The sequence below is a fragment of the Hyperoodon ampullatus genome (genome assembly GCF_949752795.1).
Source record: "Hyperoodon ampullatus genome assembly, chromosome: 13".
In the NCBI taxonomy this organism is placed as follows: Eukaryota; Metazoa; Chordata; class Mammalia; order Artiodactyla; family Ziphiidae; genus Hyperoodon; species Hyperoodon ampullatus.
In genome coordinates this window covers 32,029,969-32,042,118 of record NC_136926.1, presented here as the reverse complement: position 1 = coordinate 32,042,118, position 12,150 = coordinate 32,029,969, and the positions used below count along the sequence as shown (strand labels likewise).

The 12,150-nt window shown below is 40.1% G+C and overlaps 1 protein-coding gene across 5 annotated transcripts in view; it reads left to right on the top strand.

Moving 5' to 3' along the window:
* PTPRM (protein tyrosine phosphatase receptor type M) overlaps positions 1 to 12,150 on the top strand; it is a gene marked incomplete at its 5' end in the record, with an annotated part of 766,253 nt that overhangs the window by 470,430 nt on the left and 283,673 nt on the right. For all 5 annotated transcript variants that reach the window (XM_079718129.1, XM_079718128.1, XM_079718127.1 and 2 more), the window contains one exon: positions 1,156 to 1,258. In XM_079718129.1, coding sequence (XP_079574255.1) covers positions 1,156 to 1,258 — 103 coding nt within the window. The remainder of the gene's footprint in view (positions 1 to 1,155; positions 1,259 to 12,150) is intronic.

The window sequence follows — 12,150 nt, the reverse complement described above, 5'->3', positions numbered from 1 at the left end:
CTGGAGTTAATTTTTAACAGAATTAGAGCTAATTTTAATGCTGAGAAGGTCCAATGAATGGACCTGAGCTATAACCCATGTCTTTTACATAAAAGCTTCTTGTATGTAAAAGATTTAAAAAACGATACTCACCAAACTGGCCTCTACTGTCCTCATCAGGGACCTGACCTGAGGGCCTTACAAAGGCTGGTGCCTCTGCGGCCAGCGTCACAGCCTTGGTGCGGTGATGTCTCTTGTGCACCGTGATGACAGCATTACCGAAGAGCTGTTATCTTCTAGTAACGAGCTGAACAATCTAGAAAGCAAAGACTTCCAGGAAATGGCCTTGGAAATGGGATCCGCACTGGGAAGAGGGCTGACATTTGTAGAACTAGATTTGCCCGTCTCTCTTTATCTATTATCCCTTTGAATTCCGGTAATAACCCTGGAGGGTAATCTCTCCTATTTTGATAGATGAGTTAACTGAAGCTTCAGAGATAATTACCATGCCTAAGCTCTCATGCTGGTCGAAACAAAAGACAACAGAAAGTCAAACCCAAGCCTTTCTCACTTCAACTCAGTATCTTTTCCGCGGTTGGGCTTTCCCAGAGAGCCCACCAGTGGTCACTAGGTCCAGCCAGGCCCTCTGACTCCTAAGGACCTCTTCAAATCTCTGGATGGATATTTGGTACACAAGAAACCTTGACTTAGATGGGAGAACTGAAATGATCAGTTTTATGATCCTAGTAATTATTTCTTAAATTTGCATTTAATATTTTAAGAAAAGCATATGTACAGAAAAGTACACAAATTAAATTTATTTTACAATTTACAATTTAATTACAGTGATGTACATGTATGGATGAATGTAATGGCTGCACCCATTTAGCGAGAATCCGAATAGAGAAACAGTATTACTAACACCTCCTAAGCCCCCCTCGTGCCCCCTCCCAGGTTAAACTCAAGAGCAAAGTCAACACATGATGGTTTTAACAGCTGTCCCTGATGTTCAGGGTTGGGTAGATATGTAAAGGTTGTTCGTGGTTGGTTCACAGAGGCAATTTAATTTAAACTAAGTGTGCTGTGTTTTTAATGCTCATTGTAAATGAAAGTAGAAAGGAAACGGAAAAGACAAACCAGAAATCATGAGTCTCCTATCTCATGCATCTTCCCCAGCACCCTCCATGCCGGCTTATGAACTTGAGACGCCCTTGAATCAAACCGACAACACGGTGACGGTCCTCCTGAAGCCTGCACACAGCCGAGGCGCACCTGTCAGGTACCAAGCGGAGAAGGGGTGGTTTTAGGTGAAAACTGGTCAAGCCTCACATGTGTTTTCTGGGGATTTGCTACAGGCCTCGGTCAACATGTAAACCCATATCCTTATGAACTCTAATTAAAAGAAAGGACTGAGGGGAAGGAAAGGGTTTTGATGTGGGGTGATCAAGTATTGTGTAAAGAGTTTGATTCTGATGCAAGTGGGTTGTTCTTTGAAGATAAGGAACAAAAACCCCAGTCCTTTCGGAGGTGGCTTTGCTCCTAAAAGGTAATTGCTCCTGTAATTTAGTTACCCAAGGTCAGGTGAGCTCTATTCCTTAAATGGACTTTCGTGGAGTGCTTTTGTTTGTTTTGTTTACATGGAGTTTTAAGTCCTTAACCTTCAGTAAATTTGCTAATCTCTCAATTGAATATGTGGTGTATAACTATTTTTTTTAAAGAAACAGGTGATTGGAAAGATGATTGTGAAGTCTTTATTTGAACAGATTTAAGTTTATTACCATGATGTAGGCCTCATTTCTCATCGTGTGATGATTTATATAGCTAAGAAATTACAAAGTATAACTTTTACCGTGAATGAATAAAATATTTATTCTTCGTAGGAGGAGCAAAGGAATGCCTGAATAACTCTTGAGTATGAACTTGTCATAAGCTCATTAATCTATATAAATGAAATTTCTACTTGTTTCAGAGGGATTCAGATATTTTGTACTAACAGAGTAGATTCCCTTGAAAATAACCTATTCCTTTGAATAGTGTTCTCCAAGGAAACATTTACATTCACAATTAAGGCTACAGGGCTGGGGATGGGGTTCCTTTCCCTGTGCCTTTTGTAGAATTTTATTTCATTAACCTTTTGAAACCTGGCCTCTCTTTGATCACGTTTTCACTACAGTATCCAAGGCGGATCCATTGGACTTCTTTCTACCTGATAAGATATGTAAGTTTCAGTTCACAGACTCAAGATGAAAAACAGACAAGCATTAGTTGATAGAGAATTCACATTAGGGTAGAATCACAGAAACTTTTATTTGAAAACCCTGCAAAATGATATGAAACAAGTTTTAGTTTGCTGACTTACTCAAAGTAGTAGCCCATATAAGGGATTTCGGATCGCCACTCATAGGTGCAGTAAGTGAGAACACCCTGAAATATGTAAAAGCTCTGTTCCAGATGTAAGATATTATTTCTGCAAGAAAAGCGATGCCACTGACACTGCCCAGGCCCTTTGGGTTGATTTGTTTGGCACTGAGGGGTTGCACGAACTGGATGACCCCAGGCTCACCCTCATTGGATGGCTGTCCAAGACCCAAGCATACCTATGGCCGCGGGTCAGACTTTTTCACTCCAGAAAGCTGAATTATTATTAAATGAAGATTGACGCTCTGACCGTGGCCTTGAGAACATCGTTTGTTTCTGACCAATTTGAGTTGCCCAGACTCAGCAAAACAGGCCGTTAGGACAGGAGTCCAGGTTCTACCGCAGAGGCATCTCGATGAAATGAGAGGGTAGAAGTCATTCACTTTCAGAGCCTCCAAACTGAAGGAAGCTGAAACCCTAACCATTTCTCCAACACTCTACTTTATTCTCATAAAAACTCCTTTCACACATTTTCTATTCTTGTTGCTTCTTCCCTTCTAACCCTTTCAGTTGGATTGCCATCCTCATCTTTGTATAGATCTTTCCAAGTCTTAGTTTTCAAATAACACTTCGTTGGGCAATCCATGTTAGTCCTGTCTCCAGAAACCCTTTTCTTATCTTTTTAAAGTGTCAGTTGTGTCCCAAGTGACTACTCATATTTTCCATCATCTGCCTTGCTAAGGCACGGTTTTGTTCTTTTCCTTTACACCTTTCTAGTTGTTTTTGGAGACTTTGAAGCCTTACTACTTAGTTAGTTGTAGACATCCTCAGGCTTTGTATTCTTATGTCTATAAAAATACAAATTCAGATGCTGGTCAGGGTGTCTAGAACGCAGGACTCACATCATTTCATCAGGCCTGGCTCTAACTCTGTGAAGATTTCAGTTTATCATGTCACATGCTCTTTCACACCTGTCATACTGCCTGATTTTCCAAGTTCAGCACTGCTTTGCTTTTATGAAACATCATCTTGTTACTGGCTAAGCATTCCTGGAGTTGGCTGGGGTCATTTTGCATTCTGCCTCTATGATGCCTTCTTCTACAATGTTAGCAGCTTGAAATGAACACATTTACTATCTATATCCATCGTGGAAATCTACAATGCTAGAATCAATATCAATTCTTGTGGCAAACAGTTCAATAAGCATTACAGGGAAATCCACTACAGATGCCACCTTTACTGGAAGGATGCTTGTCTTAAATGGGTAAATTTTATTGGCACAAATTTGAGAGAGGAAATTATCTCAAACTCACCTGTCAAAAAGATTTTTTTTTGAGAAAAGTGAATATTCTCTTCAAAGGATTCATTATTATAGTACAGCATAATGTGACTGATTATCTATTGAGTAGATGGAAGACCAATATATCTAGAAAGACTAGTTTGGGAAAAAAATGTCCATAATACTCTCAATCTAAATGGGGTATATGAAAATTTTCAATTTCATTTAATGTTTAGAGAAATAAGAACTCTGATTAGGGACTTATAGGGACCTAAAATATAAAGCCATAATGTAGATTGAAACATTTGAACACATCTGGAAATTTGCAAAATGCACATGTAATCAACTGCAATACAAGAAAGCTTTTCCCAAATGGTAAGATAAATACTAGAAGAAGAAATAGAAGTGAACATCTGTTGGCTTTCCTGGATTTTGCACAGAATTATGTGTTCAAAAATACTGTCATTGTGTGATTGCAAAAAACCCATTCTTTTGATTGATTTGATTTTTCTTTAATCCATATTCATTGGTGTTGAAAATTTAGTCATACTTCACTGAGGCACTTTACTAAGTGAGGTGCTTGTATACTGATTCCACTACAAACACTGAGCTTGGTTAATGCGGATTCTTGAAATTGCACTAAACTCTCAATGTAAATGATTGTTGTCTTTTTATCGATCAGCGCATCAGCTCTGTCACATAAAATTAGTTAAATCCTGAGATGGCGGGAGGAACACAAATTCCATCATTCCAGCCAGTAAACTAGCACCTAGGACAGAATTTTAATGTCTGTTCATGGATTCGATTTTTTTTTCTTTAATAAGACAGGGAAAAGCTTAATTTTCTTTTACTCATTTAGAATCACCTCATTTCCCTCTCTTCTTCTCTCCACTGTTTATTACACGCAGACAGAGTCCAACAGAGAAAACCCTAATAATTTGGCAGTAAAAGAGCAACTCTAAAATAAAAAAAAAAAGAGCAACTCTAAATAAAGAATGAGTTTTACACTAACTGTGGTGCTTTTCTTGCACTAACAAAAATTCTGTCTGTGATTTTACTCTTGTGATGTATGTCTTTATATATAATCTGCTGTGTGCAGTAACCCTCGTTAATGATGTTTCATACCTTCTAATGGGCTGTAGCTTGAGCCTCAATCACGTTTTTGTAATTCAAATGACTCTCATTTTTGTTCCTTAGGCATTGTTGCTTTAATTTGTTCATAAATGTTTTGGAGCTCGGTGTCTTCTTAATTAAAACTCAGTGCTTGAATATGTTAACTAATTAAATATTTTGATATTCATTTCAGTGGAATGTTCAAAGATTACCAAATCATTCTTTGATTCATTCATTCAGGAGAAACTGTTGAGTGGGGAAAACATCTATTACAGTTGTGTGCCTACAGGGAGGGAATGGAAGGAGGGCACTAATCACAGCAACAACCAAAACATTAACACCGAGGCTGAACCATGTGAATGTGATTTTAATTCATGGCAGCCACTTTGTTCTTCTAATAGTAAAGTAGTCCAGATTATTTCTTTTTAATTTTATTGAAGTATGGTTGATTTCCAATATTGTGTTTAATTTCTGCTGTACAGCAAAGTGACTCAGTTATACATGTATATAATTTTTCATATTCTTTTCCATTATGGTTTATCTCAGGATATTGGATATAGTTCCCTGTGCTATACAGTAGGACCTTATTTATTTATCCTGTATATAAGAGTTCGCATCTGCTAATCCCAGCCTCCCAGTCCTTCCCTCCCCCTTGGCAACCACAAGTCTATTCTCTCCGTCTGTGAGTCTGTTTCTGTTTCATAGATCTGTTCATTTGTGTTGTATTTTAGATTCCACATATAAGTGATATCATATGGTATTTGTCTTTCTCATTCTGATTTACTTCGCTTAGTATGATAATCTCTAGGACTGTCCATATTGCTGCAAATGGCATTATTTCATTCTTTTTTATGGCTGAGTAATATTCATATATATTATATATATACACACACACCACATCCTCTTTATCCATTCATCTGTCGATGGACATTTAGGTTGTTTCCATGTCTTTAGCCCCGATTATTTTAATGCTGTGCATTGGCAGTCATTGGTGACTTATACTGTGGCTATCCTCTAAGTTGAATGCTTCCTCAACAGTTATGTTTAAAAAGCAATTTTTGAATAGTTTCTGTTGCTGAGAATTGGGGCCAAAATCTTAAAGCAAATAGGAATTTCACTACCTTATGAACGGGGAAGAGAGGAGGCATAAGGAATGGAAGACATAGTTTGCCTGACTTTTTTCAACACTGTGTCCTAGGTAAGTAAGGTTTCAAATGAGATAAATATTTCTCGTTACTAAAAAGCAAGCATAAATGCTTTATTCATCCAAAACACCTCTGATTTAAAAACAAAAGACTCGTATCATGTAACACCTGCAGTTTCATAAGTCAAGAATTTGTTTATTTTTATATACTATGTCCAGATTTTTATTAAACTGATTTTGCCTTGAATTTGCTCTCATGGTAGACTACAAATGTGTGCTATTTTCACTTACTCCTAACATTTTTTCCTTATGCTGCTTTGTTTTACGTGGTAAAGTAGGAAGCGTTCTGATATTAAAGCGTCATTGTTAACTTAGTATTTCTTGATCTATTCAAATTACTCATCAAATATTCTTTTGTAACAAATTAGACAGAAAATGAAAAATGCATTAAAGGGTGCTATTTTTCTCATTATAGAGCTCTTTGTCTTTTGAAAAATCCACTCTTAGTCTTAGAAGAAGGTGAAGGACAAGTTTTCATTCCATTGAGGATAAATAGGCAGTAAAGCAATTGTATTTATTTTAAGAAAATGTGTTATATTTCTCACACATGTTCCATTTGATCCTGGAGCTGTATGGGAAACGAGCTTTATTCTCTTTGTGGGCCTGCACTCATGTCCCCAAGCTGGGTATCACACAGCAGTTTTTGTTAAAGGGGCTCAGCGTGAGAGCACCAGGGAGTCTGTGACACTTGCCACCTCGGATGGGACAGTGAAACTAACCTTTGTCAGTAAAAGAAAGGAAAGAGATCATTATTACTAATGAAAGGTAGGAGATAATCATGCATTTTGTTCTAAGAAGTTTCCTATTTTAGGAATTACAATTGTTGGCATATGATTGACTACGGTTTAGAAGTTTGATGTTAGGAAGTATGGACCAGATTCTTTTTACATTTTTTTTAAAGCAGCAGCAATCTATGTGATTGTCTCCCATTTCTAAGTCCCAGGAAAGACATTATCACTGCATTGTCACCACCTTCTTGGACACCCCTTTCTCTTCTGCTTCATGCAAGGAGCCTTTGAGCATTTCAACATTATAGGGTTCTTGTGAGGATTAAATGAGGTGCTGTACTTCAAACCGTACTTCACACACACTAAATGCTACATAAGTGTTTCTTCTTGCTCTGGCACCCTTCAGACTGTAGCAGTAGGTGGTTCTCATTGTTTCTTTTCACACGACCAGCCCTGGGCCTCTACCTTTTCCTTTGTTTGTCTCATTCTCTTCAAACCTGCTATCACGAAAAATCTCATTTGACATGAAAAATAAATTAAGAATTTAATAAGTGTGTCTATCAATAAAATCCTAAATAGAATTCCTATAAATTCTAATGTCTCTACTGCGTTTTAAATTTTGATTGCCTCTGGTTACCTGTTTCTTTATGCATTTGCAAGTTTTGAGGAACTGATACTATAAACTAGGTAATGAACTCTCCCCCAACCCCAGTTCTGTACAACAGCTCTTTAAAAAGGTTAGGTGTTTCCATGTTGACGCCTGAGTCATTAGCTAATTATGGTCTTTATCAGCTCTAAACTTAAGCATAAAACAAAAGGAAACCGCTCTTCTGTTTAGAACCACTCTAAAAGTAAAGTTTGCAACGTGCCATACCAACGAAGAGTCCATGAGACAAGTAACTTGCTTGACTCAATGGGGTCTGTTGTTGTCTCCGCCCTCGAAGAATCTGCTCCTCCTTTCACTTTCTTAAAAGAAAGGTATCTGTTATTCAAGTACCATTTTATGGTCATTCGATCATTATGATTATATTAGAATTTATTCTCCAGATTCTAAAAATTGTCCTTTTTTTTTTTTTTTTTTTTGTGGTATGCGGGCTTCTCACTGTTGTGGCCTCTCCCGTTGCGGAGCACAGGCTCAGCGACCATGGCTCACGGGCCCAGCCACTCCGCGGCATGTGGGATCTTCCCGGACCGGGGCACGAACCCACATCCCCTGCATCAGCAGGCGGACTCTCAACCGCTGTGCCACCAGGGAAGCCCCAAAAATTGTCCTTTTTTTTTGAGTTTTATTTTATTTTATTTTTCTGTACCGCAGGTTCTTTATTAGTTATCTACATATTAGTGTATACATGTCAATCCCAGTCTCCCAGTTCATCCCACCACCACCCCACCCCCACTTTCCCCCCTTGGTGTCCATATGTTTGTTCTCTACATCTGTGTCTCTATAAAAATTGCCCTTTAGTCAGAATAGTTTTATCTATTAGTTTGATCTTGGCTCAGAGGAGCCAGTTAAATAGCGATTTGCAAATATTTTATTATTTATCCATTAAAAAATTTATCTATATTACTTTCTTGCTGGATGAAAGAAAACACTATAGTGTAAAGCCTTACAATGCAAAGTTTACCTTAAGATCCAAAGATTCTGTAATTTAAAAGTAGCTTCAGGGACTTCCCTGGTGGCGCGGTGGTTAAGAATCCGCCTACCAGTGCAGGTGACACGGGTTTGAGCTCTGGCCCAGGAAGATACCGCATGCCGTGGAGCAGCTAAGCCCGTGTGCCAGAACTACTGAGCCTGCACTCTAGTGCCAGCGAGCCACAACTACTGAGCCAGCGCTCCGCAACTACTGAAGCCTGCGCGCCTAGAGCCCGTGTTCCACAACAGGAGAAGCCACCACAATGAGAAGCACGTGCACCGCAACGAAGAGTAACCCCTGCCCACCGCAACTAGAGAAAGCCAGAAAGCCTGTGTGCAGCAACGAAGACCCAACGCAGCCAAAAAAAAAAAAAAAAAAAAAAAGTAGCTTCATTTTAAATTAACCTATTATAAATCAATGTATAATGTTAGATCTACCCAGTACTTTACTCTAAATTAATTGGAAACTACTGAATCTATCAATAATGAATAAGCAAGATCATTACGGCCTAAAAGATGAAGCAGTATCAGGTGTCACGCATGGTCTTTTGGATGGGCAGAATCAGTCTTCCATCCTTTGACATAGGCAGGAAACTCTTCTAATATTCAAATAATTACTCTGATTATGCGTCACATGAATAGCGGCCCTAACTTTCTAAAATGACTCCCATGATACAGGGAAAGAACATACTGTTTGGAGTAAATAAACCCAGTTTCAAATCCCAGCTCTCTCAACGACTATCTATGTGATGGTTACAAATCTCTTAACATCTCTGAGCCTCAGGCCACTGATCTTTCCAAAACAAGGGGTGACGCCACGTTAGCTCACAGAGCTGCTGTTGAGGTTACATTGACGCAGTAGACACTAGGTTCCGAGCACTGTGTGACTCCCTGGGGATCCAGAGGGACCTGTCGTGGGCTCTGTTCTCCAGGGGGTTGCAGTCTAGACACATGAGCCCAGCGTGTGCTCTGGTCCCCTGTCTGGGGTGCTGAGGAGCCTGAGGGCGGGGCTGTACCTGGGGTGGGGGGTGTTGGGTAAGATTCCAGAGAGGAGCTGAGTCTTGACGGATGGATGTTGCCCACGGGATGTATGTCACATGGAGACAGGAGGTTACATATGTGGCAGGGACTAAATACTGAGCAAGACAGATGCATCCCAGGAGGGCGGGGAGGACCAAGTTGGCCTGCTCTGGTGATGAGAAGTGTGATATAATTAGAGAGGGGTGGGATGGCGGGATGGGAGAAGCAGAAGGGAGATCAGGGGTAGATTGATTGATTGGACGACCTTATGCTCCATACGAGGGGGTGGAGATGTATCCAATGGGCAGTGAGCAGCCATTCCAGGGACTTAGGTAAGGAAAAAATGTAGGGAAGATCAGCTGCAGCCGTGGAGGGTGGGTTAGTGGGACGGGGCCTAGGACAGGTGTGCAGGTGTTCCTTTTCATCTGCCCAGCTAAGGTATCGCTAACCCTTAGGGAAGGCCTCTTGTACATGTCAAATGCTAATTTTCATTAGAAACGGGACTTAGGGGAACCAGAAACATTTAATTCTTTTGGAAGAAAAAAAGAGAATGTATCGCCTAATCAAAGTGATTGGTGATGTTACCTGTTTAAAGTATTGTTAAAGTGCATACTAGGACACTCAAAATTGAAAAACTAGCTCAGCCATGACTCTCTGGTAATTTACTGGAAATTACTAATCGTGTGAATATTTTTAAATCCCAGTTTTCATAAGCAGTAAAGAAGTGGCATTGTTAGTCCTTCTTGCTCAGAAGAACCTTTTGGACCTTTCTCTTTTTGCTTCTCTCTACCTTCCTTTTACTGTATCACCCTAACCCCTTTGCCCTGAGCCTGTGCTAGGCACTTTTGGGACGATTATGAAACACATTAGGGTGTGTTTGCAATGTCAGTGAATGGATGAGATGGTGTCTTGGCTTACTGAAAGAGCGCAAAAGGAGTGAATGCTCCAGGACGCTTAGTGGATGAGTGTGGCTGACTCTTGGCTGAGGGACAGGGAAGACTCAAGGTTTTGATCACACCGTTTCTCGTTTTTCTCATTCCTATACCCAAAGGAACCCATGGTTGTCTCTGCAAAGATCAATGTCTGAGGTTGGACTACAGGCTACACAAAGGCCCTTGAGTGTCATTTATAGTGGAGGCCGTATGTTATCATACGTGACCGCCTCCCTGGAGGTGAGGTCAGTAGTGCTGGGCACAGTCCCCCCACCCGCTGACCGGGAGCCCAGAAGCCACCTGTCAGGATGGGGAGGCAGACATGCAGGTTGAACTCACTGGCCACTGACAATAGAGAAAGTTACTTCCTGCTTCTTCCCCCCACACCGTCTATCTGGACCATCCATAAATGAAACAGTGGAATCACTTAAAAGCTGTCTCAGTTGTAAACCCAGAGCCCCAGAAGGTTGCCGATGCCTTGAATTGAACAACTTATCGCCTGAGTGACAAATCTCACTGCTGCTCTGCCATTTGCTCTCAGCAGCTGCTGGGTCTTCCTAATCACGATTATTGATTCCACAGAGTTTAAGGGATGAATTTCTAGAGGTGTTCCGAGCTGAGACTGTTAGCCTTTGGGGGATGGGATCTTGGACATTTTGACAAAGACTAACTGATCCGACTATGGGTGCTTCACTTTAATTTTTTTAAGTGTTACAATCACATAAATACGTGAGAAAAGATGACAAGTTCAAAGAGGCTGATAGTTACTCTTGGGGCAGACAGTGAAAGCCCATCCAGGGAGCTGCTGAGAGCTGTGGGCTTTGGGAGCCAAGGAGCCACTCGGAGAGGACCTGACCACTCTCTTCAGGTGTCAGAACCTCGTGATCCTATGGAGGGGGGCGGACATGGCCATATAATGAACACTGTTTTATGTCATTCTCTTCAGCAGAACATTTTTGCAACCAGCGCTTCTAAGTATGTACAGTGTAATTGTTTATGATGAGAACAGCAAAGCACAGGAAAATGCTGATGTGCCTTCTATTTCATCAAAAATTATTTTATTAGGTCTATTATTACATTATGCTTGTGATGGTTACCTATATTTGGTTTTCAGCTCCTTAATTCAATTTACAGTCAATTCTTCAATCTGTGAGATAGTAGAACGATTGGGTAGCAATGTTTGTTTTCTCCATATCGTCGTATCCATTTTGAGCTGTTCTCTGTGTCCTATTTTTTTCATTTCTCTACGTTTCCCTAATAGTGTTTGCCTGTCCAGTGTCAGTGTATTTCCAGCTCAGTGAGAATTGGTAAGAGCTCTCTGAAGTTATTAGTCTCTAGTTAAAATTCTTGCCCTTTATAATGTTGCCAAGTGTTATAGGAAATTTGAGGGTTGACATTTGCCTATTATTCATTCGTTTGTGCACCAAATATCTATTGAGCATCTTTATTTTCAAGTCACTGTGCTAGGATGGTGATCAAGCTGTGTAGAGAAGTCCAGAGTACACTGAGAGCATATGACAGAAGGATGAAATCCCAACAAGGAAATCGGGATGTGCTGTTTCAGCTGAAACTCAAAGGAAAAGTAGGCAGTGGCCAGTCAGGGGCTGGAAGGCAGGTGTGGGTCCACCAAGGAGCGGAGCAGCCTTTAGAACAGCCTAGGATCAGAGAAAGTAAAGACATGTAGACAGTGGTCATCCCAGCAAATACAATTAAAACCACACACATAGTAAATGAAGCTTGACCAGCACTCAGGAGTATTAATTAGATTTATGAATTTAATGTTGGAAGTGAGCCTTTTCCTAGGCTAATTATTATGTAAAATGTATGTAAATGTAATAGGAAATGCAAAATGATCACAAAATGATTTTCATAATTTAGTTTCTGAATATCCTTCAGTACCTCAA